At 45.3% G+C, this 27,367-nt stretch overlaps 1 protein-coding gene across 9 annotated transcripts in view; it reads left to right on the top strand.

Annotated features, from left to right (window-relative positions):
* tenm1 (teneurin transmembrane protein 1) overlaps positions 1-27,367 on the top strand; it is a 1,688,122-nt gene that overhangs the window by 1,489,575 nt on the left and 171,180 nt on the right. For all 9 annotated transcript variants that reach the window (XM_068047383.1, XM_068047386.1, XM_068047389.1 and 6 more), the window contains 2 exons: positions 17,033-17,152; positions 26,188-26,449. In XM_068047383.1, the coding sequence (XP_067903484.1) occupies positions 17,033-17,152; positions 26,188-26,449 (382 nt within the window). The remainder of the gene's footprint in view (positions 1-17,032; positions 17,153-26,187; positions 26,450-27,367) is intronic.

The raw sequence follows: 27,367 nt of genomic DNA, 5'->3' as shown, positions 1-27,367 counted from the left end.
AAAGCTGTCAGTATCCCATCATCAGCAATTTTTACCTATTTTCCTGAGCAGGTGGCAACACCCACCCAAAGCCACTCTTTACATATATATAATAAAAACAAGAAATGCTGGAACCACTCAGCAGGTCTGGCAGCATCTGTGGAAAGGGAAGCAGAGTTAACATTTCGGGTCAGTGACCCTTCATCGGAACCTATATATGTTGGGTCCCAATGACGATGATGGGACAGGTGAGAAATGGACCAACAGCATATTAATGTCACAGTCTCTTTATCCTGGCCACATATCAAATGCTGCTCTCGGCAGAGTAGAAGGGCTACTCCTCCACTTAGAATCATTTGCTTGAATTATTATTTCTTTTTTCTGAAAATATATAATAATTTGACTGTTTGTTCGTGGTAGAATCCGAATATTAACATTTATCCCAACAACACTGCCGACTGATTGCATCTCTTTGAAACTCATTAATATCTATACTCAGACTGGGTCAATAGTTCCACATTGGGTGAATTATTGTTCCATCTCATCAACTCACAAGACTTCGGTCTGTAGAATAATTGCCAAATTTATGTTTACTATAGCTTTATGTTTTCAGTCCAATGAGAAAGGAGGCATTGCTAGACCTTGTTCTGGAATGAGGTGGACCAAGTCAGTGGGGGAGCATTTAGGGGACAGTGATTATTGTATCATAAGGTTTAGGTTGGCTTTGGAAAAGAACAAGGAACAATCCAGAGCGAGAAAGGGGGAAAGTCAACTGGATCTGACCCCGATAAATTGGAATCAAAGGTTGCCAGGGAAAATGGTAACTGAACAATGGGCTGCCTTTATAGAAGAGATAGTTCAGGCACAGTCAAGTTATATTCCCATGAAAGGGAAAGCTAGGGCAAACAGATTCAGAGCTCTCTGGATGATGAAAGAGATAGAGATTAAGATGAAGAAGAAAAAGTGTGCTTTTGACAGATATCAGGTGGATATTATAACCAAAAACCAGGCTAAATATAGAAGGTTCAGAGGGGAAGTGAAAAAGTAAATAAGAGAAGCAAAGAGAGAGTATGTAAAGAGACAGGCAGCTAACATAAAAGAGAATCCAAAAGCCTTCTGTAGGCATCTAAATAGTAAAAGAGTGGTAAATGGAGGAGTGGGGCCAATTAGGGACCAAAAAGGGGATTTACACATGGAGGCAGAGGGCATGACTGAGGTATTAAATGAATACTTTGCATCTGTCTTTACCAAAGAAGAAGATGCTGTGCAGGTCATGGTGAAAGAGGAGGTAATTCCGACACTGCAGGGATTAAAATTGATAAGGATGAGATATTGGATAGGCTGTCTGCACTTAAATTTGATAAGGCACCAGGACTGGATGAGATGCATCCAAGGATACTGAGGGAAGTGAGAGTGGAAATTGTGGAGGCACTGGCCATAATTTTCCAGTCTCCCTTAGACTCAGGGGTGGTGCCAGAGGACTGGAGAATTGAAAATGTTACACCCTTCTTCAAAAAATGGTTTAAAGATAAGCCCAGCAACTACAGGCCAGTCAGTTTAACCTCAGTCGCGGGGAAGCTTCTGGCAACAATAATTCAAGACAAAATTAATAGTTACTTGGGCAAATGTGAATTTAATAGGGAAAGCTAGCACGGATTTGTTAAGGGCAAATCATGTTTAACTAACTTGATTGAGATTTTTGAAGAGTTAACAGAGAAGGTTAATGAGGGTAATGCTGTTGATGGACTTCCAAAAGGCATTTGATAAAGTGCCGCACAACAGACTTGTGAGCAAAGGTGTAGCTCATGGAATAACAGGGACAGTAACAACATGGGTATGAAATTGGCTGAGTGACAGGCAACAGAGAGTAGTGGTTGATGGATGTTTTTCAGACTGGAGGAAGGTTTGTAGTGGAGCATCCCCAGGGGTTGGTGTTAGGGCCCTTGCTGTTCCTGATATATATTAATGACCTAGACCTCGGTATACAGGGCATCATTTCAAAATTTGCAGATGATACAAAACTTGGAAGCATTTGAACTGTGAGAAGGATAATCTAGAACTTCAAAAGGACATAAAAATTTGGTGGAATGGGCGGACAAGTGGCAGATGAAATTTAATGCAGAGCAGTGTAAAGTGATTCATTTTGGTAGGAAGAATACGGACGGACAATATAAAACAAAGGGTACAATTCTAAAGGGGGTGCAGGGATAGAGGGACCTTGGTGTATATGTGCATAAATCATTGGAGATGGCAGGACAGGTTACGAGAGCAGTTAATAAACCATGCAGTATCCTGGGCTTTATTAACATGGGCATAAAGTACAAAAGCAAGGAAGTTATGTTAAATAAAAGCAAAATACTGCGGATGCTGGAAATCTGAAATAAAAACAAGAAATGCTGGAAATACTCAGCAGGTCTGGCAGCATCTGTGAAGAGAGAAACAGAGTTAACGTTTCAGGTCAGTGACCCTTCTTTGGAACATAACTTCTTCGAAGTTATGCTAAACTTGTATAGAACACAGGTTCAGATTCAACTGTAGTATTGCATCCAGTTCTGGGCACCACACTTTAGAAAAGATGTGATGGCATTAGAGAGAGTGCAGAAAAGAGTCACGAGAATGGTTCTAGGGATGAAGAACTTTAGTTACGTAGAGAGATTAGAGAAGTTGGGACTGTTTTCCTTGGAGAAGAGAAGGCCAAGAAGAGATTTGATAAAGTATTGTGGAGGCTATTTCAATCAAGGCATTCAAGAGGGGATTGGATTGTTATCTGAAAAGGAAGAATATGCAGGGCTATGGGAAGAACGCAGGGGAGTGGCACTCGGTAAATGACATCTTCGGACAGCCAGTGCTGACATGACGGGCTGAATGACTTCCTTTGGGTTCTGTAACAATTCTGTGATGCTGTGCTAAGTTTAAGAGCAGTTTTATGCTGCAGACTGGTTTTGATTGACCTTCCAATTAACCTATCATAACATTTTACTTTGGAACAAATATAAAAGAGAATATTTTATAGAGTCATTAAGGCACAGAAGTAGGCCATTCAGCCCATTGTTTCCATGCCAGCTCTCTGTAGAGTAATCCAATCAGTTCCATTCCTTCACTTTATCCCTGTAGCCCTGTAAGTTTATTTCCCTCAAGTGCCCAATCAATTTCCCTTTGAAATCATTCATCGTCTCTGCTGCATAGAGTTATACAGCACAGAAACAGGCCCTTTGGCCCATCATGTCTGTGCCAGCCATGCAGCACCCATCTATTCTAATCCCATATTCCTGCACTTGGATAGTGTAGAACATCAAAAGGACATAGACAAGTTGGTAGAATGGGCAGACAGGTGGCAGATGAAGTTCAATGCAGAGAAATGTGAAGTAATTTACTTTGGTAGGAAGAAAACAGAGAGACAATGTAGAATAAAGGATACTGTTCTAAAGGGGTTGCAGGAGCGTAGGGACCTGGCTGTATATGTGCATAAGTCATTAAAGATGGCAGGACAGGTTGAGAGAGCGGTTAATAAAGCATACAGTGTCCTGTGCTTTATTAATAGGGGCATAGAGTACAAGAGCAAGGAAGTTATGTTAAACTTGTATAAGACACTAATGCGGCCTCAGCTGGAGTATTGTGTCCAGTTCTGGGCACCGCACTTGAGGAAAGACGTGAGGGTATTGGAGAGAGTACAGAAGAGATTCATGAGAATGGTTCCAGGGATGAGGAATTTCAGTTATGAAGATAGATTGGAGAAATTAGGACTGGTTTCCTTGAAGAGAAGGCTGAGAGGTGATTTCATAGAGGTATTCAAAATCATGAGGGGTTTGGAGAGAGTAGATAAGAAAGAAAGTGTTCCCACTCGAGAAAGGATCAAGAGCGAGAGGGCACAGATTTAAAGTATTTAGTAAGAGAAGCAAAAGCAACATGAGGAAAACCTTTCTCACGTAGCGAGTGGTTAAGGTCTGGAATGCGCTGCCTGAGAATGTGGTGGAGGCAGGTTCAATTGAAGCATTCAAAAGGGAATTAGACAGTTATCTGAAAAGGATGAAAGTGCAGGGTTATGGGGACATGATAGGAGACTGGAACTGAAGGAATTGCTCTCTGAGAGCCAGTGTGGACACGATGGGCCGAATGACCTCCTTCTGCGCTGTAACGATTCTGTGATCTGTTAGGGCACCTTCAGAGGGTAGATGGAGCCTTGGTTTACATCTCATCTGAAACATAGGAACAGGAGCAGGCCATTTAGCCCCTCGAGCCTGTTCCACCATTCAATGAGATTATGGCTGATTTGCGACATAGCTCCGTATACCCGCCTTTGCCCATTATCCCTTAACAGCTTTTAGCAAAAATCCATCAATCTCGGGGAATTATATCCTCGCGGCAGGGGTCTCAATGTGCAGTAAAAGCAATGCCAAGCTGCCCGCGTTGCCTCTTCTCTGGAAGGCCGGCGGAATCTTGTGCCAATCAGGCACTTAAGTGGACAACAGCGGGCCTTCCAGACAATCAAGACCCCCGTTGCTGGAAGTCCCACATTTGGAGAGCTGCCAGCCAAATAGAGGCCAGCAGTTGCAGCGCCACTGCTGCTGCTGGAGGAGCACCTACCGGAGGCCGAAGAGCGTTAGTAGAATCAGGCCTCAGGTGGGCCAGGGCTGGGGGGGTGGTTCTCACAGAGTGGGGTTCACGGGGGAGAGGAGGGGGAGGGTGGTCTGCAGCAAGGACAGGGGGATGGCTCTCAGCGGCAGTGGTGCCCCCACCTCCCAATGCCAGGTCCCTCATTCAGGCACTAAGTGCCTTTAAACAAGGGCCCCCACCCCCGGAGCCTGGAAGCAGCCCACATGGTTTTCCATGCCATGCTTCCCGTGCGGCGACAGGGCTGCCCATCGCACAGCTAATTGCAGCTGCGCGGGAAGGGGCCCTTAATCGGGGGTTAATTGCCCAGTTAAGGGCCCCAATTGGTGGCGGGGCGGCAAGGCTGTTCACAGACCTCCCGCCCCGGTCTAAATTTTGGCAGAGGTGGGATGGTGGCATGTACCCCCACCCCTGCCCAACCACCATCCCACCCAATTTTATGCTCTCCCCACCTCCAAACCTGCCATGGGGGGAACAACATAAAACTCCGCCCACCTCCCCCCCATCCCAGTTTTAAAATTAACAGTTGATCCAGCATCAATTGCTGTTTGTGGAAGAAAGTTCCAACTTCTACCACCCTTTGTGTGTAGAAGCATTTTCTATTGTCTCTCCTGAAAGATCTGGCTCTAATTGTTTAGACAATGCAGCCCAGTCCTAGACTCCCCAACCAGCAGAAATAGTTTCTCTCTATCGACCCCTCCGTTGCCTTTAATATCTTGAAAACTTTGTTCAAATCAGCCCTTAACCTTCTAAATTCCACAGAATACAGCCCTATTTTGTTGACTCTCTCCTCGTAGTTTAACCCTTGGAGTCCAAGTATCATTCTGGTAAATCTACACTGCACTCCCTCCAAGGTCAATATATCCTTCTGAAGGTGTGGTGCCCAGACCTGCTCGCAGAAGTCTAACCAGGGCTTTGAAATAGCTTAAGCATGACTTCTACCCCCTTGTATTCTCGTCTTCTAGGTATAAAGACCAGCATTCCAAGAGTCTTTTTGATTATTTTCTGTACCTGTTCATGACATTTTAATGATCTATGTATCTGGATCTTTCAGTCTCTTGGGACCTCCACTGTTTCTAGCTTTTCACCAATGTTCCCTCTAATTTTCCTTCACTGTGCACGTCCCATTTGTTGCACTGTGTGATCCCTTTAAGATTGTTGTGCAGTCATATATGCACACATCTTAAAGGGACCGTTTCGTGTGTGTGGCCTGTTTGCCCTCTGCACAGTAAGTTCTGGACTGCTGTGCGGCCGTGCAGCTCAGAGGTAACGTTGCTTTTCATCATTTAGAAAGTACTCTGGTCTATCCTTTGTAGGTCCAAAATGGATGACCTCACATTTGCCTATGTTGAAATGCATTTGTCACAGATTTGCCAATTCATTTTAACCTATCAATATTTCTTGGTAATGCTACACTTCCATCTACAATGCCATCTATCTTTGTATCATCGACAAATTTGGATATATAGCTTTCTATCCTAACGTCTAAGTTGTTAATGAACCAATAAATTATTGAAGCCCCAACAGAGATCCTTGTGGGACACCACTGGCCCCCATCTGCTCATTATCCCTACTCTCTGGGCAGGCTTTCTAGGCCCTGATGGGGGCGGGCAGGAGGAAAAATTTGCGACGCTGGCCGGCGTTCCGGTTCTATGTCGCTGTTTCTGCCTCCAGCAATTTTCCTGTGCATGGGAGAAGGCGGACCTCAGAAACTTACCCGATTTGGAAATGAGGCCAATTAATCTTGCCCATAAAAGGGAGCATGGCGGAGAGGGGCACTCAGGTGCTATCGGGCGTGTAGTGTCTCTACGGGGAGAGTGGTCTATGCGTACTTGGGCAATGGACCCTCCTGGTATTGCAAGGCCATAAAAGGAGGGGGTTAGGGTTCTAGAAATTATTGTGAGTGCAACTGAGCTTAAATAAGACAACAGCTGGTGACGGGATTACTGTTCTCAGGTATTGAGTTGAGTGGCGATAAAGATCAACTTCCTCAGCAACAGAGGCCCGGACATGAGGAGGGCAGAGAGAGGGACGAGGAGCAGGAATGCAATGGAGGCCATGCCCACAACATAGGCTGTACCACCGAAGACAAAGCTGCCTGGACTTATCAGAGAACCAGTACCGCAGGAGACTGCACCTATCCAGGCATATGGTCACTGAGATTTGTGCCCTTGTAGCAGAAGACCTCACGCCTCCCAGCAGTGCTCGCCATGCACAGCTAGTAACTGTCAAAGTCACTGTGGCCTTGAAATTCTTCGCCTCTGGCTCCTTCCAAGCGGCAGCAGCGAACCTTTTTTTTATTCTTTTGCAAGATGTGGGCACCGCTTGCTAGGCCAGCATTTGTTGCCCATCCCTAATTGTGGTGGTGAGCTGCCTTCTTGAATCGCTGCAGTCCTTGGGGTGTAGGTGGCATCTTGCAAGTAGCAGAACACCATTGCATCTTGCAGGTCACTGATGCCTTATTTGCAAAAGCTGGGCAGTACATACAATTTCAAACAGATGGGGCCTCACAGGGACAAAGGGCAGTGGGATTCACCTCCATTGATGGATTCCTGCAAGCGCAGGGCATCTTCGATTGCACCCATGTGGCCATCAAGGCACTGAGTGAGCAGCCAGTGAGATTTATCAACAGGAAGGGCTATCACTCCCTCAGTGTCCAGCTGGTCTGCGACCACAGCAAGATGCACATCTGTCCAGCAGTCTCACTGCCCCCCTTACTTCCCTTCACTACTTCTTTCTTTTCCAGTTTTGCCATTAAAAAATGGAAGCTCACAGGTCTGACATCATATGCCAATGTTTACAATCTCTTCCAAAATTAACAAATTGCACATTTACACATGAAGCAAGCCTCAGTTAGCCACTAGTGCTCTGCCCGATGCAGTGGCCTCCACTCTCAGCCACTTCTACGTAGTGCTCCCCTCGTGGCCTCTGATGAGGTGGAGGCAGCCTGCTCACTTGTCTGTACTTGGCTGAGATGCACATGGCAGTCATTCTCATCGTGGAAGTGCCAGTGGGAGCACGTCCAGAGGCTGAAGTCAACGCAAGGACAGCCTCCGTAACAGGGCCCTGCTGCATGAGTAACAGGGGCCAAGGAGGCTGATGATGATGATGACACCCCCATGAGGAGAGGCTCCTTCATCCTTATTGGTGACTGCCTCAGCCCTTGAATGGCACTCCAGATGGCTGGAGGGGAGCACCAGCTGGGATGCAACTGGCATCCACTCCATGCTTCTTTGCACGACCAGCGCCACTCACTGGTCACGCTGCAGAGCGTTGCATGCATTCTGTGCATGTCAGTGCACTGATCCTGCATCCACTCAGAGTGCTGCCGCATATGATCCCCATGGTTAGGCCATTCTCTCGTTGGAGGAGCTCATACCCTCAAAACCCTGAGCCGTGGTGGTACACATGAGCTGGATGGACTCCTCCATTCTCAGCCATGACACTGCACTGCCTCAGGGAACTGTGTCTGTCCGCCATCCTCCACGGGGGACTGCCCACAGCTGCCTCTGCCTCTCTCACTTCCTCCTGCTCAATAGTGCTGTGCTGTTTGCCCAGAGCCACTCTGTCTAAGTGCATGTGGGGACCCACTGATGTGACTGTATCTGTGCCGGTGGAGTGTGCGCTTGTAAGATATGACACTGCTGGCTCTGCTGGCTCGGTTTCTTGCGATGGCCCCATGCTGTGACAGGATTCAGGCATTCCCATTCCATGACAGAATCTGTGGGAGACACAAGAAGGAGATCACAAAAACTAGCCTTTGACAGCAGCACCCTTTACAGTGCTGAGGCTTCCCAATACAGCTGAGTCTTTGGCATGCGGTCAGACAGGGAGGAGTGCACTCCACCCACTTCATCTACAGATCTCAATATCTTTTCCTTCAGGTATTCCCATTCCCAACTTGGTCCTGCAGGGCCACCCTAGTGATTTCCACGGCTCCCTCTCCATGGCAGTGACGTTGATGACCTGGGGTACTCCTCCTCCAGTGAAAGCATTATGTGCCCTTTTTTCCTACAAGGACAAAAGAGAGAAATAAGGCACTGCTGCCTTTCTGACGAATGCCAATGGCTTATATACATAAGAAGCTGCATGTATCAGTGCTGGCAAATCCTCAACAGCACGAGGGCTCTGAGTCTTGCTGAAGGGTCAGTAAGTACCCTGAGCACACATTTTCCCCATGTTCAGGAGCAGCATAAGCCCTCAGACTCCTCTGCTGGTGTGTCTGTTGAAGGTTGAATACCCTGGGGCCTGTCTCATGTTATACTCACCTTGCTAGAACAAGGAAGGTCATTGAAACTTTTACAGCACTGCACCCAGTTCCTCTGGCCCACATTTCTGCTGCTGGCTGTTCCAGCCATGCCAGCTTTGCTTGGCTGGGAGGTCTTGTCCTTCCACTCTTAGGAAAGAGGATCTCCATCCTTTCCCTCACAGCCTCCAGGATAACCACGTGGTCAGCATCTGAGAAGCGAGGGGCAGGCCTTCCCCGGGTGCCTGGCCTCTGTCCCTCCTTCTGTCTCCCCGGTTCTTGCATTTCTTCTTTTAAATGGCTGCCTCAGCAATGGCTGTCATGATGCCTTTAAATCTGGGCTAAACCTCAGCAGCCCTGCCACCTTCCCGTACCCGAGACCATTAGCCAATTAGCAGCCCTTCTTTGGGCCTCCTTATCTCGAGAGACAATGGATACGCGCCTGGAGGTGGTCAGTGGTTTGTGAAGCAGCGCCTGGAGTGGCTATAAAGGCCAATTCTGGAGTGACAGGCTCTTCCACAGGTGCTGCAGAGAAATTTGTTTGTTGGGGCTGTTGCACAGTTGGCTCTCCCCTTGCGCCTCTGTCTTTTTTCCTGCCAACTACTAAGTCTCTTCGACTCGCCACAATTTAGCCCTGTCTTTATGGCTGCCCGCCAGCTCTGGCGAATGCTGGCAACTGACTCCCACGACTTGTGATCAATGTCACACGATTTCATGTCGCGTTTGCAGACGTCTTTATAACGGAGACATGGACGGCCGGTGGGTCTGATACCAGTGGCGAGCTCGCTGTACAATGTGTCTTTGGGGATCCTGCCATCTTCCATGCGGCTCACATGGCCAAGCCATCTCAAGCGCCGCTGACTCAGTAGTGTGTATAAGCTGGGGATGTTGGCCGCTTCAAGGACTTCTGTGTTGGAGATATAGTCCTGCCACCTGATGCCAAGTATTCTCCGAAGGCAGCGAAGATGGAATGAATTGAGACGTCGCTCTTGGCTGGCATACGTTGTCCAGGCCTCGCTGCCGTAGAGCAAGGTACTGAGGACACAGGCCTGATACACTCGGACTTTTGTGTTCCGTGTCAGTGCGCCATTTTCCCACACTCTCTTGGCCAGTCTGGACATAGCAGTGGAAGCCTTACCCATGCGCTTGTTGATTTCTGCATCTAGAGACAGGTTACTGGTGATAGTTGAGCCTAGGTAGGTGAACTCTTGAACCACTTCCAGAGCGTGGTCGCCAATATTGATGGATGGAGCATTTCTGACATCCTGCCCCATGATGTTCGTTTTCTTGAGGCTGATGGTTAGGCCAAATTCATTGCAGGCAGACGCAAACCTGTCGATGAGACTCTGCAGGCATTCTTCAGTGTGAGATGTTAAAGCAGCATCGTCAGCAAAGAGGAGTTCTCTGATGAGGACTTTCCGTACTTTGGACTTCGCTCTTAGACGGGCAAGGTTGAACAACCTGCCCCCTGATCTTGTGTGGAGGAAAATTCCTTCTTCAGAGGATTTGAACGCATGTGAAAGCAGCAGGGAGAAGAAAATCCCAAAAAGTGTGGGTGCGAGAACACAGCCCTGTTTCACACCACTCAGGATAGGAAAGGGCTCTGATGAGGAGCCACCATGTTGAATTGTGCCTTTCATATTGTCATGGAATGAGGTGATGATACTTAGTAGCTTTGGTGGACATCCGATCTTTTCTAGTAGTCTGAAGAGACCACGTCTGCTGACGAGGTCAAAGGCTTTGGTGAGATCAATGAAAGCAATGTAGAGGGGCATCTGTTGTTCACGGCATTTCTCCTGTATCTGACGAAGGGAGAACAGCATGTCAATAGTCGATCTCTCTGCACGAAAGCCACACTGTGCCTCAGGGTAGACGCGCTCGGCCAGCTTCTGGAGCCTGTTCAGAGCGACTCGAGCAAAGACTTTCCCCACTATGCTGAGCAGGGAGATTCCACGGTAGTTGTTGCAGTCACCGCGGTCACCTTTGTTTTTATAGAGGGTGATGATGTTGGCATCGCGCATGTCCTGGGGTACTGCTCCCTCGTCCCAGCACAGGCATAGCAGTTCATGTAGTGCTGAGAGTATAGCAGGCTTGGCACTCTTGATTATTTCAGGGGTAATGCTGTCCTTCCCAGGGGCTTTTCCGCTGGCTAGGGAATCAATGGCATCACTGAGTTCCGATTTGGTTGGCTGTATGTCCAGCTCATCCATGACTGGTAGAGGCTGGGCTGCATTGAGGGCAGTCTCAGTGACAGCATTCTCCCTGGAGTACAGTTCTAGGTAGTGCTCAACCCAGCGGTCCATCTGTTTGCGTTGGTCAGTGATTATGTCCCCCGATTTAGATTTGAGGGGGGTGATCTTCTTGATGGTTGGCCCAAGAGCTCTCTTCATGCCATCATACATTCCTCTGATGTTTCCGGTGTCTGAGGCCAGCTGAATATGACTGCATAGGTGTTGCCAGTAGTCGTTTGCGCAACGCCTAGCTGTTCTTTGTGCAGTACTTCTGGCTGCTTTAAGTGCTGCGGATGTTAAATCGCTGGGGGCTTTCTTGTAGTTCAAAAGTGCAATGCGCTTAGCGGCTATGACAGGTTCCAGCTCTTCATTATGAGATTGAAACCAGTCTGCATTTCTCTTCGCACTTTTGCCGTAGGTGGTCAAAGCTGACTCATAGATGGCGTCTCTGATGTGGGCCCACTTGGTCTCAGCATCCCCTGTGGGAGTGTTTTGAAGGGCTGTTACAAGTGAATTTAGAAATTTTTGTAACAGCTGTGGGTGAGAAATTCTGCTCGTGTTGATGCGCGGGTGGCCCTTCTGCTTGGAATGATGCAACTTCTTTGGTCTGAGTCTAACCTTGCTGCACACCAGGGAGTGGTCGGTGTCGCAGTCCGCACTGTGGAAGCTGCGTGTGATTTGAACACTGTTTAAGGCGGCTCGCCTTGTGACAATGAGGTCTAGCTGGTGCCAACGACGTGATCTTGGGTGCCTCCATGAAACCTGGTGACAGGGTTTAGTGTGAAAGAACGAGTTGGTGATGCAGAGGTTATGATAGGTACACAACTCAAGCAGTCTCTGCCCGTTCTCATTCATCCTTCCAACGCCATAGCGCCCAAGGCAGGAGGGCCATGAGTCATGGTCGGCCCCAACCCTGGCATTAAAGTCCCCCAGCAGGAATAGGTGTTCGGTGTTGGGGATGCTGCTAATGATGTTATGGAGTTGTTCATAGAACTGGTCTTTACCTTCAGGTGCGGAACAGAGTGTTGGAGCATAGATGCTGAGTAGGTGTACTGGACCAGAGGTGGTGAGCAGTCGGATGGACAGTATGCGTTCCGAGCCATTTGAGGGAGGCTCTATCATGCTGAGCAAGGAGTTTCTGATGGCGAAGCCCACTCCATGCTGTCTTGGTTCTTCAGGATCCCTGCCCTGCCAGAAGAAGGTGTAGTCTTGCTCTGCTAGAGAGCCACTCGCGGGGAGGCGAGTCTCCTGAAGTGCTGCAATGTCCACATTGAGTCTACTGAGCTCGTTGTTAATGATGGCGGTCTTCCGAGAATCGTTGATTTGTGTAAGGTCTTCCGACAGGCCAGGACACATAGTTCTGACGTTCCAGCTTGCAAAGCGAAGGGCTGGTACCTTCTTTCCTTTTTTCATGTTGTTTGGTGCGGTGTATCAGTCCACCTTTCGGGCAATGACCCTGAGCTCCAAGCACCCATTGAAGCAGGCAGACTGTGGCGGGACAGAACCTTATTGACCGGGGGCTGCCCGGTTTGAGGCGGGCGGTAGCTGTCCAGTGAGGTGCAATGACCTCTCCCACCGACAAAGGCAACCCGTGGCGCCCAGTTTCTACGCCAATTTATCTGGACTTATAACCCGTAACTGCTGCCTTCCGTGTTGTTTCAGTCGCTGTGAGGCAACTATGGAGTGACCTCTCCATGGCGCATGCCTGGGCAAATTTATGGAGGTTGAGAGTTGCCCAGTCGTCAAAACCCCCCTCTCGGCCTTTCTGGTGGGGTCCAAAGGAGTGCAGGACACGACGTTTGGCACCAGTATGGCTGCAGGAACTGCCGGAAACATGCCAAAGGTGACACATGACCGCCTACGGGGTTCCGCTCCGGATTTTCTGTTAGGGTTTACTCCCTTAGCCTTGGTCTCTCCCGAGACGCCCACAAGGCAGTGGGGTTGTTGGGGCCCCTACACAGGTGTAGGATGGTGCCGGTGGGAGGAGGGGATGCAAGGGGGAGGGGTAGAGGGAGGGGGTGGGGGGGGTGCAGGGGAAGGGGGTGCGGGGTGAAGATGGTGCGAGGGGGGGCGGGCTGGGACGGGGTTGTGAGGGGGTGAGCTGAGAGGGTGGAGCAGGGAAGGGGACGGGGGTGGGGGGGGTGGAAGGGGGGTAAAGGGGGGGGGAGGGGGGGTGGAATCTGGTGCAGGTAATAAGCCATTTCCTCAGTGCCCACCATCGATGTCCGGAATTAGCCAATTAGCAGCCCACCTTCACAAAAATAGTGGGCTCTGACTACTCCCACCTCCCCACCCCGGGGCAGGGGAAGCACCCAGAAACGGTCCCACATCAGTTTCCTGACCCCGGAGGCAAAATCCTGTCCTCTGTCTCCGGCTGCTCAGCCAACTTCCTAACCAGGTCAATACTTTGCCTTCAATTCCATAGCTGGAATTTTATGGCCCCCAAATGAGGGGGCTAGTGGCTGGAGCGGGGTGGGGGTGTAAAATTGAGTGGGAGGCGGGTGCCGTTCCCAATGCCTTCCAGCCCCCTCTGCAGTTTTACGCGGGGCGGCAGTGGTGAAAAATGGCTCCCCCACCTCACGCCAATCAAGGCCCTTATGTGGCCAATTAACTGACACTTAAGGGCCTCCACCCGCGGTGCGGTTGTTTTACCCTCGGTGGCCAGATGGCAAAAGCCTCAGGAACCCTGCCTGATAAAATCAGGTGGCCTTCTTGCGGGCTGGGAGTGGGTCCTCCTGATCGGGCACCCCGGTGAAGGCAGGCTCGCCACTGACTATTCGGCCAGTCGGTGGGGCTTCCCGCCCAATGAATAGTTCCAGCCCATGAGTTTCAACTTTAGCTAGCAGTCCCTTATGAGGGACTTTATCAAATGCCTTCTGGAAATCCCAATAAATAACATCCATAGACATTCCTATGTCCACTACTTTAGTAACCTCTTCAAAAAATTCAATCTGATTCATCAGGCATGACCTATCCTTCACAAAGCAATTCTGTCTCTCTCTGATCAGCTGAACATTTTCAATGTCTTCAGTCACCCTATCTTTAATTATGGACTCTAGTAATTTCCCAACAACAGATCTTAAGCTAACAAGCCTATAATTGCTTAGTTTCTCTCTGTCACTTTTCTTAAATAATGGAGCAACATGTACAATTTTCTAATCCAAAGAAACAGTTCCTGAATCTAAAGAACTTTGGAAGATCATACTTAGGGCATCTGCAATGTTCTCACCTACTTCCTTTAAAACCCTGGGATGGAAATCATCTGGTCCTGAGGGTTTGTCACTTTTTTACTGACATTGGGCGGAATTTTTACAGGCGAGCTTCAAAAACGTCACAGTGCACGCGCGAGATGTGTGCTGCTGAGCCACCGTGATATTTAGCGCAGTGGCTTATTTACATGGAGGGGACGGAATGCTCCATGATGTGGAGGAGGTGGGCGCCCTGGTAACAGCGTCCAGTGCTGCCTGCAGGCGCCAGTGCCTTTTTTAAAGGGTTTCAGGCCCTTCCGAGGCTTTTAAATTTTTAAAGGGGCAGTTTATAAAAAATCAAAATTTCATTCGAGGTTCCAATCCCCTCTCCCATCCCCCAATGACTAATCAGTTTATTAATTGCCCTCTCCCCACAAAAAACTTTTCTTCCAATCCCGAACTTTCTCCCCTGAACTTTATTAACTTTGACCTTCAACCCCTTTCCACCATCCCCTCAACCAATATAAAGCTTTTTCCACACTAGCACCGCCGCCGCCCTGAAAACCTCACTCCTCCCCACCAGTGTTCCGCTTTGGATCTCCGATCGGAGATCTGAAGGCACGGAGTTATGGCAACTGGCCGGAATATCAGTGTGGGATGGCCGTTGCGCCAAGGTAAAAAATTATGCATTAATTAGAATTTATTTAAATATTTAAATTAAGTTGCCGTCACTGAGTGGCAGGGGCGGCCACCACGAGGCCTTGCTGCCGCTGGTAATTTGGGGCGGGGCCTTCCTGGTGTCGAGGCCCATGTTGGGCCTCTCCTGGAGATATTTTCTGGGCCCCCCCCCCCCTTATGACCCCCGATATCCAGGAACTGGTAAAATCCAGCCCATTATTTTCTTCATTACTGTTATTTTACCGAAATTAATTTTGGTGAGCCTCTGATCCTGATTCAGTATTAGTTTCCTTGGCATGTCTGGCATTCCTCTGCTGTAAATATTGATGTAATGTAATTATTCAGCATGTTTGCCATTTCCTTATTTTCATTGACCATATCACCATTAGCAGTTTTTAAGCAACCCGCATTGCTCCTTACCACTCTCTTCTTCCTAATGTAATTGTTAAAAAGATTGTGTTTATTTTGTTACCCTTTTTTGTAGCTCTCTTACTATCTGTTTCACTACCCTTTGCTGTTCTTTGTAGTTTCCCCATTTGGTATTTTTTGCATTTTTGTGTGCTTTTTCTTTTAGTTTTATGTTGTCTGACATCTCTTTAGTTCTTCATGGCTGCTTTTCTGCCAAGTAGAGCTTTTGCCCCTTAGGAGTAGAAACTGATTCTGTATCAAATTGAATTAATTTTTCAAAACCGCCCACTGATCGTCTGTCATTTTATCCATTAACAGATTTGCCCAGTTTACTGTGGAGAGTCTCTGTTTCATTCCATAGAAGTCAGCCTTACCTAAATCTAGAATATCATAGCTCTTTTGCGTTCCTCCCTTTCAAACACTACGTTGAAATTGATTGTATGATCGCTGTTCGATAAATGTTCACGCACCGTTAGGCTGTCAACTAAATCTTACTCAGTACTAAATCTAATATGATATGCTCCTTGTTGGCTCGAGACACCTCCGACAGTGCAGTACTCCCTCAGAACTGCACTGAAGTTTCAGCCTAGATTCTGATCTTAAACCTCTGGAGTTAGATTTGAACTTGGGATCTTCTAACTCAGAGGCGAATGATTTAGTAACATCTCCCCTGGGATGGCAAAGCCTGTTGAAATTATTGAATTGTAAGGGAAGACGATGTCCCTACTTTGTTGGATAAATTGGTAACAGGAAGAAAGCAAAAGAGAAACAAATCACGATTCAGTTATTTTTATTGTCTCTCTCTACCCTGGTCTATTCATTTTGAGTTCTTCATTATCTATTTCACCCAAATTGTCATTAACTGTGATCCATTGCATTTGACCATCTTTGCTTCTCTTAAGCTGTGTTCCCTCGAATGGAAGAAAATGTCACACTGGTGTAAGTAGATAGTAGTCTTCTAATGTTAAGTTTGAAGATGAGGGACATCTGGGATTGCTTGATGCTGACACTGGGTGCTTGAAACAAGAAGTGATCCACTCTTCAACATAACTTCCTCGCCTTTGATGAGCAAGACATTTCACACAAAATTCTTGAAAAAGAAATTACTCTTTTAAATACTTGTCTAAATGAATACTTCTTGAGGACACTTTTGCATTTACAGGTGATGGGAGCACTTTTGAGTCTGCAGTAATCTAGGAAGTAATTATTTTGTGCAGAATTATAAATGTGTGATTGCCATATATCACTATTTATAGAGGATTACATGTTTTAAATTGTTGCAAAGACCCCCCTTGAATTTCTACCTTCATTGCTATTTCTGCTTCAGCTTGGGCTGACTACAAACAACAATTTCATGCCCTTAAGTAGGGACCTCCTGACAAGATAAGAGCCTATAAAAGGGAATACTTAACAGAGCTAAATACAGTTAATCTAATCTCATCTAGGCTGTTGAGATAAATGAGCCAAATGTTGTACAAGCATTTGTCTGATTAGGGCATTACATTAAAATCAACCATTCTTCTTTGTTTATCTTTGTTCATCTTTGTTTAAATGTAATCCAGATCTGATGAACCAGAATTAGTTGATGTGAAGCCCTGTCAGTTTTCTTGCATCAGGAATGTAGAATAAATTAATAGCAATTATTGATCTTTTTTTTTTAGTGTATTTATCTGTATGTTGTCTCATTTCAGCCGCGTTTGTGTCATTCGAGGACAGGTGACAGCAGTGGATGAGACCCCACTAGTTGGCGTGAACATCAGCTTTTTGCACCATGTAGATTATGGATACACGATCAGCCGTCAGGATGGCAGGTGCAGCAGAATGCATTTCTCTATTCCCTCAGACCCTCTTGCCACCAAATGCATCCTGAGTCAAATTTACTTGGTAATTGAATAAATAAGAAGGAAGGATGCCCCGTCAGTGAGTCACAAAAATGAGGCTTAGTTAGAAGTCATGTTTATTAATGGTAAAACATGACTGTGAATTAGTAACAGAGAATCTGGAAGCTGGAATGATCATGGATAATAAAACACAAAAAATGCAGGAAAACTTAACAGGGCGGGCAGAATCAGTGTGGAGAGAAATAGAGAGAATGTTTCAGGTCGATGAACTGTTGTCTTTCTGACCTTTTGTTTTTATTTTGGTTTCAGTATTTTGCTTTTGTATACATAGTGCAACTGTTGGTCTCATGGCAAATAAAAGTATTGATTCCAGTTGTCTTTCATACATTATGATCATTATCCTGTGGAAAGATGCTAATAAGAGGAAAATCGAAAGATGGAAGTCTTTCATAAAATATGAGTTAATTATATCACTTTAATCTATGGTGCCCTCGTGATGACAAATTTCAAATGTTTAAAAAATTGAACCTTCGACCCATTTAATTTAGTTAATGGAATTACTGTGTAGCAAATGAGATCCAAGTGGGCAGGAAGAAATAGCATTATAATGAATATTCTAAAACTAATGTCTCAAAAATTTGATCAAGAATAAACTTCAAATATCTGTTATCTAAATTTGGAGAATATGACATTTGACTGAATTGTAATGTAACCAGTGGCTTTTTCACCCTTTGGATTTTGAACAATGAATAATATTTTCTATTATTGTCATGTTCTATTGAAGTGCACTACTAAAAGCCTAGTGTGATATGTTATGCCAATGTGTTTTGTTGACTTTGTTGATAATTTTCTTTAATCCACTGACTGGTGATCAGAATTTACATATTTTTTTAAAGACATTTTTAGTAGACACTTAAAACAGGATGACTTCCAGCAGCTTAAGGTGATCACCTAGTTTTCTACACTGTATCCTACACTACAATGCTGGGAGGAGGGGGACAAAATGTCTGTGCTTTTCTCAACAAGAACCAAGACCCAGGAAGTTTAAAGCAACTACCTGTTCTTTTCAGCAAGCAGAGAAATAATGCTAACTATGATGTTTGAATCACTGAGTAACTGTCATGTGACAAGCCCCTCCCCATCTGTGGTTTTAAGCTGGTGTTTTCTCTGCAGCAGAGGAGAACCAACTCTATCATGAGGAGACCCAAAGAAAGGTTCCCCCTCTCTCTCCATTCCAGCTTGAAAGCTTTCAAATCCTGCTTGTTGACTTACCACCTTTGCATACTCTGGCTACAATCAGAAACCCCGTTAGAGGAGATCATCCGCAGCGGTGTCCTCAAGAGACCCACCAAACCAGTCATCTACCTCTTCAAACTAAAAACCTCAGGACCACCGAATTCAGCTAGAAGCTAGCCGAATCACCAAATGCCACAGACTGTATATCTTTTTTTTCCCTATGGAATCTAACACAAGCAATCTACCTTTCCCCACTCTGTAATCTGTTTGTGTGTGTAAACCTCTAGTGTATGTCTGAGAGTGAAAGTTGGTGCATTGTTTATTATTTTATTAGTTCGGTTTAGGTACAATGACCTCTTTCTTTGTTAACTCAAGAAAACCTGTCCCATTGGTTCTTGTTATGATCATAGCAAGTAAGTAATCAAACACCTACTGAATTGGTCAGTACATCCACTTTAAGAAAGAATTAAACCCGTTGTGATCAAACAAGGAGAAGGAAAAGAGGGAAGCCCTTCGATCCATCCTCACGTGACTGTAATAGAAATTTGGGGGCTCACGTCTGGGATCAAACCCAAAGACAAATGGGAGATTAGAAGCAAGAAACAAAATTGACCCCCAGCAAAGATTTTAAAACTTCAAAACAGATTTTCTTGTGCTTTTCAGGGCTAGCGTACTAAAATGTCTACCATTGAGGCCAGTACCTTCCTAGAACAGGGTGAAGTAACTTGGACCAGGTGAAAAGCCTGTTGAAGAGTTGATCTGGGCAGTTAGAGATTACTATCTGTCCAAAGGCTTGGAAGCCTGAAATCCTAAAACTTGTAGCCAACCATTTTAAAATTGACACTGAAGAACTGGAGACAAGCATTGAATCTGAAACACACAAAGTAACATTAGCTAAGGTACAACTAGAACAGAGGAGACTAGAATTAGAATTCCAGGAAAGGGAAAAAGAAAGAGCATTCCAGGAAAGGGAGAAATAAAGAGCTTTCCAGAGAAGAAAGTATATGCCCATACCTTTATACCGGGTGCACTGGGAGTGTGACTTTGTTTCAGGACCGGTAACCGTGGGGATTGTCCCTAGTTTACCTGTGGACGGGATCGACCTGCTCTTGGGTAACGATCTGGTGGGGACGAATTTGGTAGCTTCCTCAGTGGTTTTAGAGAGAGCGGGAGAGGTCAGGGAGACAGAGCAGTTACAGGAAAAGGTCCCTGGCATTTTTCCTGTATGTGTGGTGACCCAGTCCATAGCCAAACATGCTCCGTCAGAGGAAGCTGAACTGGCACTGCAGACAGATGACCCTACTGTCTGGTTGTCTGAAGCCTTCTTTGGGAAGTTAGAGGACCCAAAGGATGGTTTAAACAGGTCTTCCTTGGTTGAGACTCAGCAAGCCGACTCAGGGTTAAAGAAGTTAGCAAGGACTGCCCAAACTGAAGCTGAAGCAGAGGGAGTTCCAGAGTGCTACTATTTAAAGAATGAGATGTTGATGAGGAAGTGGAGACCTCCTCATAGACCTGCAGATGAAGATTGGACAGTAGTTCACCAGGTAGTGATGCCGCTGAGGTACCATTGGGAAATATTGAGAATAGCCCACGAGATTCCAATGGCTGGACATGTCGGTATCAGAAAAACCCAAGCCCACATAAGACAGCATTTTCACTGGCTACAACTCCACAAGGATGCGGTGGAGTTCTGTAAGACTTGCCACACATGCCAGGTTGTGAGGAAGCCTCAACCTGCAATAAAACCTGCACCCCTAATTCCCATACCAGCTTTTGTGGCATCGTTCAGCAGAGTGCTGGTAGATTGTGTGTGGCCCCTGCAGAAAAGAAAAGGGGGATACCAGTATCTTCTTACCATTATGAATGTGACTACCCGATTTCCAGAGGCTATCCCTCTAAATAGTATCTCCGCCAAGGCTCACTCGATTTGGGCTGCCTGCTGAGACCCAGTCAGATCAGGGCATGAATTTTATGTCCAATATTTTTTAAAAGGTCAGATAATCTGGGTGTAACTCAGCTAAAGTCATCAGCCTACCACCCACAGTCACAAGGGCCTTTGGAGCACTACCACCAGACCCTAAAGACAATGATCAGGGAATACGGCTATGAGTACCCCCATGACTGGGGCAAAGGGCTGGGATTTGTTCTGTTTGCTACCAGGGACTCACCCAATGAGTCCACTGGCTTGAGTCCCTTTGAATTAGTTTATGGAGACGAGGTGAGAGGTCCTCTAAAACTAATCAAGGAGAGGTTTTTAGGACACAGGGACGAATCTTCTCTGTTAGACTACACCTCCATGTTCCGAGAATGGCTCACGAGAGCCCGTGCGGTGGCTCAGGAATACCTGAAAACCTCCCAGACAACTATGAAAAGGCAGGTGGATAAACATACCAATGCCAGAACATTTCAGCCCGGAGACCATAGAACCATAGAAAAATTTTGGCACAGAAAGAGGCCATTCAGCCCATCGTGTCTGTGTCAGCCAAAAAATCTAGCCACCCTATCTAATCCCACCTTCCAGCATCTGGTCTGTAGCCTTGCAGATTACAGCACTTCAGGCCATGTCTTAATGCTATTACCAATACAGGGAGAACCAGTGAAAGCCCGGTTCAGTGGCCCATACAGAGTAATAAAGGGAATTAACTTGGTGAATTATATAATTGACACCCCAGAAAGTAGGAAAAAGCAAAGGTTGTGCCACATCAATATGTTAAAACAATATCACAGCCGGGAAGGAGACAAACAAGCACAAGTCTGTCAGGCAGTCAGGAAAGAGGAGGGTGAAAGAGACAGTGAGGACGAGTTAGAGGGAGGCCTAGAGGATTCCCAAATCGAACCTCGTACCATCTGGCTAGCAAACACTGAAATCTTAGGGAAATTAGACACCGTGCTTTCCTATTTAAACACAGAACAGAGAGGAATCCTAACAAGGCTGCTCACAGAGTTTAAAGGGATCTGCAGGGACAAACTAGTGTGCGCAACCCTAACCCTACATGATGTGGATGTGGGAGAGACCCCCCTCCCCCACTAAACAAAATCCCTATCGCCGAGGTCTCAGAAAACTTCCCCAGATTCGGGAGGAAATTGAGACTTAAAGATTTAAATTCTGAAGGGAGACACAGAAAAACTCATAAGCCAAAGGAAAACCACAATACCAAAAAAGTTTTTGTGGCAGATTTGGAGGTGGTGATAGTGGTGATGATTGCAAGTCAAGTATCCTAACTGAGGAGGAATTGTGGGCCAGGCTGGTGGATTACAGGAAAATATGTATGAAAAGCACTGGATCATCTTCACAAAGTTCTGAACAACTTTGAATCCATGGTTGAGTTCACTGATATAGAGAAAATGGAAAAGAAAGATATTGTAGAAATACATGAAGAAATTCAGTGTATGCTGGAGCACAAGCCAATTGCACCCTGTCAAAGCAATTGGAGTTCCCAAGTTGTGCTTGCGCCCAATCCCGGATGAAAAAAAAAACTAGAGTATGGCTATGACAGTGAGACAGATGAGTGTGTGTGTACAGTTTTTTTTTAATTTGTGACCTCATCATGAAATGTTCCTGTGGTCACATTTCATTTTGCGTGGTGGGGAGGTGTTACGCCAATGTGTTTTGTTGAGTGATAATTTTCTTTAATCCACTGACTGGAGATCTGAATTATTATTTTTTAAAAGGCATTTAAAACAGGATGACTGCTGGCAGCTTTCAATGATCACCTAGTTTGCTGCACTGTATCCTACACTACAGTGCTTGTGAGGAGGGAGACAAAATGTCTGTGCATTTCCCAGCAAGAACCAAGACCAGGAAGTTTAAAGGAACTACCTGTTCTTTTCAGCAAGAGGAGGAATACTGAAAATTGCTATGTTTGAATCACTGAGTGACTGTCATGTGACAAGCCCCTCCCCATATGTAGTTTTAAGCTGGTGTTTTCTCTGCAGTAGAGGAGAACCAACATGAATAGACCCTAAGTGGGGGTCCTTCTCTCTCCATTCCAGCTTGAAAGCTTTCAAATCCTGCCAGTTGACTGACCACCTTTGCATACTTCGGCTACAATCAGAAACCCCGTTGGACGAAATCATCCGCATAGCTGTCTTCAAGAGACTAACTGAACTAGTTCAAACTAAAAGCCGACCACTGAATTCAGCTAGAAGCCAGACGAAGTACCAAACACCACAGATTTGTATACCATTTGTTATATGGACTCTAACTCAACCAATCTACCTTTCCCCACTCTGTAAGCTATTTGTGAGCGTGTAAACCTCAAGTGTGTGTGTGAGAGTGAAAGTTGGCATGTTGTTTATTATTTTAGTTCAGTTTAGGTACAATAAAGTTAACCTCTTTCTTTGTTAACTCAAGAAAACCTACCGATAGGTTCTTGTTAGGATCATAGCAAATAAATAATCAAACACGTACTGAGTTGGTCAGTCCATCCACTTTAAGAAAGAATTAAACCTGTTGTGATCAAACAAGGAGAGGGAAAAGAGGGAAGCCCTTTGACCCCTCCTCACTTGACTGTAATAGATACCATGGTCTGCATTTTAAGAGTCCGCTGCCGTCACGGAGCTGCCGCAATTTCAAACGTGATGACTCATTTACATGGCCCCAGCGCCCGCCCCCCGCAATCATGTGAAGGGGGTGGGTGAGCCATCGCAGGCAACGCCATCCGATGCCAATGCACATCCGCTAGTGCCATTTTTAAAGGGCTTACAGCCCTTCATGGGCGTTTAAAAATTAAAGGGCCAGGTAAGTCACATTGCACCAAAACATAATGTCATGATGGTTGAATGCATTTTCACACCCTCCCAATGGCATTTTGTGCCATTTGTGCCCTTCCCCCCTCCCCAAATGCAAATATTTAAAATTTGCCCTTTCCCCCCTCCAAAGTTCAGCAACTTTGCCCATTACCCCTTCCCATCATCAACACCCTGACTAATCCACATTGTTTTAACCTCATTCACCCCAACCCGTGCTGTGTAAAAAATCCTCCTCCCCCTCCCCACAGGTGTCACGCCATGTTTCCCCAAATGGGGATTCGAAGGCCTGCCATTGTCAGCTGCACAAATGAAGATCGCTATGGCAATGTTGGAGGTGAGGGGACCCTCATTAAGTCAGGTATGCAAAGTACTTTCCATATTTAAATGGGGGTCCCATTGCTGAATGGCGGGGTGGCTGCCACGAGGCCTCGCCGCCGCCGCCGAGGTCGGCATGGGGCCTGTTGGGGTCGGTGACAGGCTTCTGCCGTACCAATCTTCGTTGGCCCCCCACCAACGTTCCCGACGGTGGAAGGGCTTTAAAATCTAGCCCCGTAAAATGGCAAAATTAAGATCTTGCCATGTGCCCATAATCAATACCTGTAATGATCTTTTAGGTATGATACTGAAGGCAAAAACTCTGAAATCTTCAATAGGCAGGTATTGTGAAAGGAGGGCCATAGATTTCTAAAGAAGGATGAGTCAACTGTTTGCCCTCATGCCTATCTTAATGATCTTTATCATTCTAAGATTTTAAGTTTCCCATCTCAGTCAGGCTATCTGACATCCCTATGAAGAGGGAGATAAATCCAGAAATCAGTTTGACTACATTTTGCACGTGATGCAATAGCAGAATTGCAATGTAACAAAACTTTCATCCAAATAAAATAATTGTGCTAGAGTAATCAACAACCCTTGGACTTGAATTGATCACATTTTTAAAGCTACTCCACAAAGCAAGCGGTATACTGTGGAACTTCAGCTAAATAATTACCCCCTTAATAAATTTCAAAATGATGATGTTCTCTTCTTTTCATATGAATTGTTCCACTTTTTGCTCCAATGAGCTCGTTAAAGAATCCAAAAATCATAGTCTAGACATGTGACATTGTCAGTGGTTCAGTCTATTAAGAATAGAGGAAGAATCAAACAATCCGCTGAAAAGAAGAGGAGCTCAAGTTTGACAACAAGAGCAAAGACATAGGTTTGGAAACTGTTGAGCATTGTAATGTTAATAACATTCCATGTTTGACAAACTTTAACAAGTGTTCTGTTAGTAATTGAGGCAAGGGATCTACCTTAAAAATATTCAAGCACAGGTAATTGCTTTAAATAATACAGAAGATTTGTAAACAAATGTGTTAATAAAATTTAAAAAGTGCACTAAACAGAATAGGTTCAAAGATTTAGACCCACTTCTTTGGATATTAGGTTTTCTTCTTGGTTGAGAGATATATATGTATTTTAACTCAGAATCCTTAGAAATGATCCAAAAATGTTAAAGACTTCCAAGGAAATTTGTATTAATATGTATTTGTTGAATCACTTCATTATTTTCTTCTGTAGAAGAGTGATCTTATACTGAAATATATCTATGTGATACAAAAGCAAAATACTGCGGATGCTGGAAATCTGAAATAAAAACAGAAAATGCTGGAACTACTTAGCAGCATCTGTGGAGGAGAAACAGAGTTAACGTTCTGATGAAAGTTAATCGACCTGAAACATTGGGCTGAATATTATCCTGGCAATGGGGTCCCGGCAGCAGGCCGGAAGGTGGGAGGAGACCCTGCCTCAATCCTCCACCTGTTTCAATTCCATGGTGGGCAGGCAGTTAACTGAGATAGCCACTGCATGTACTGTAAAAGGCCCTGCAGTACTAAAGAGAGGAGAAGATCCTTGGAGAGGTAAGTGGGGTTGGGGTCACCGGGGCAATTCAGCCAGGCCCTGGTGACCGGGTTGGGAGGATAGGGGTTGGTGAAGGTTGGGGGGTCTTCCCGGGCGGGGGCGGGGGTGAGGACAGTGATCGCCACTGTCAGAGCCCTCTGGGATCCCTTGATTGTCCCCAGAGGAGGAGGGCAACCTGATGGCATCTCCGGGCGGCAGGCCCCTCCACCTTCCATTAAATTGAGTTGGAGGCCTCAATTGACCTGGGGTGGGAATACCATTCTCTGCCTTCCCGCCCAGGCTAAATTGGAAAGTATCAGGAAAGTGATGGGACCTCTACCTCCTGCCTTCCCATGCAATTTTATGGCTCCCCCCATTCCCGTCACTCGGGGGGCCATAAAATTCAGTCCATTAACTATGTTTCTCGCTCCACAGATGATGCCTGATCTGAATATTTCCAGTATTTTTTGATTTGATTTTATATCTGTGTGATCTTGTGTTTAATTGCAAAATTTAGAAATTGTCCCTCACCATCATCATGTATACATTTCTGTTATAATAGCTAACATGATCTCTCTGACAGAAAGACATATTGTAAGATTCATTGGACCTAGAATTAGACATAAAATATCATCTTACTGCCATTTTATTGTTGTCTAAATGTGTTCAAGGGAGTAGTTTCTGTGGTGTGAGAGCACCTGTCAGTGTAAATTGTAAAGTTGTTACCTCGTTACTGCCAAACTCATTTGTTCATAAAAATACACAGTACTCAAAGTGAGGTGAGAGGTAACTCAGGATAGCAAAATTGTCTGGGTCAAACGATTGCTAAAATGCAAAATACAATTGATTGTTGAGCATATTTTCTGAATATTTCTGCGTGAATATTTTAAGCTGACTGCAAAAGAAATCTAAAACTTTTGATGTGGGCTGATGTTCCACAAGGAGTAAATGTTACAATCAAAGACAAACTTCTGATGTGCTGAAAGCTGCTTTAGACTTCAATAGTCATTTAAAGTGAAATTTATGACAACCGTAATACTTAAATCACATTCAGATCAAAGTTTGATCCAATTTTATATTTGATTTCTTCTTAACATTTACTTATTTGGAATTCTTTTTCTCTTTAATACCAGTTTTGATCTTGTAGCAATTGGAGGAATCTCTGTCACACTTGTCTTTGAGCGTGCGCCCTTCATCACTGAAAACCGAACTCTCTGGTTACCGTGGAACAGATTTGTTGTTGTGGATAAAGTCATCATGAAGAGAATAGAATCTAAACCTCCTTTCTGTGATCTCAGTAGCTTTGCGACTCTGAATCCAATTGTCCTTCCTTCTCCCCTGACTACATTTACAGGATCTTGTCCAGAGAGAGGACCAGCCATCCCAGAAATACAAGTAGGAACAGTTGTTTTCAAAATCTTGATGTGTACGAATAGTAGCATATTATCGAATATCTATTTGTGGGGACAGTACATCATATTACAACATTAAAATGTTTATTCAGCTGGAGTGGTAAAACTTTGAAGCATAAAGAAGAAACTAAAAGAATGCATTAGTAGAATATTGATGCTGTTGCTCAGTTTATCTACTGCTGTTGAGCCTCTAAATATCTTCTGATAGGTAACGCATATTGCATTTTCTAGATTTTCTAGTTGTATAATAATATAGAATATTGATCCATGAAAAAATATGTTAGCTCTCACACCAAAGCAACATAGTCCTTTCCCTTATTCATATAGGTTGAATTCATGTCAACATACAATGAGCAAACAGTCACAATTCATTTGAAAGATCTGCCTACTTGAATTCAGGAATAAACAAGCCAGGATCTCTAGGCAAGCAAATAATGATCGAGCACAAGAATGGTTATCTATTTCTAGCCATCTATTTCAGAGCAAATTGTATACATTCTGGAACCCCACAGTGTTTTCCTTTTGGTATCCTATTCTTTCATTGCAATTAAGAGTTTATGAATCCATTTTTGTAAGTGCAAAGAAGAAAAGAAAACTCAGGAGTCCCAAAGTACTTCACAGCCATAGACATACTTTTAAAGTGGAACATGTAGAGAATCACAGCAGTCAATTTGCACACGAGATCACAAAATCCCACCATGAGAAATTGCCTCATCTATTTTAGTAATGTTAGTTGAGGGATAAATTTGAGCCAGGACATCAAGAAAACTCTTGCAGTACCCTAATGGTGTGTAGGGTGATGGGGGACATCAGGGAGATGAGTTTGTGTCTACAATATAGCCAATTATAATGTCAGAGAGAGAGAAAGAAGGAACATTTATATAAAGAGTATCACATGTAA

The sequence above is a fragment of the Heterodontus francisci genome, chromosome 15 (genome assembly GCF_036365525.1).
Source record: "Heterodontus francisci isolate sHetFra1 chromosome 15, sHetFra1.hap1, whole genome shotgun sequence".
NCBI lineage: Eukaryota > Metazoa > Chordata > Chondrichthyes > Heterodontiformes > Heterodontidae > Heterodontus > Heterodontus francisci.
This window is presented reverse-complemented; position numbering and strand designations above follow the sequence as displayed.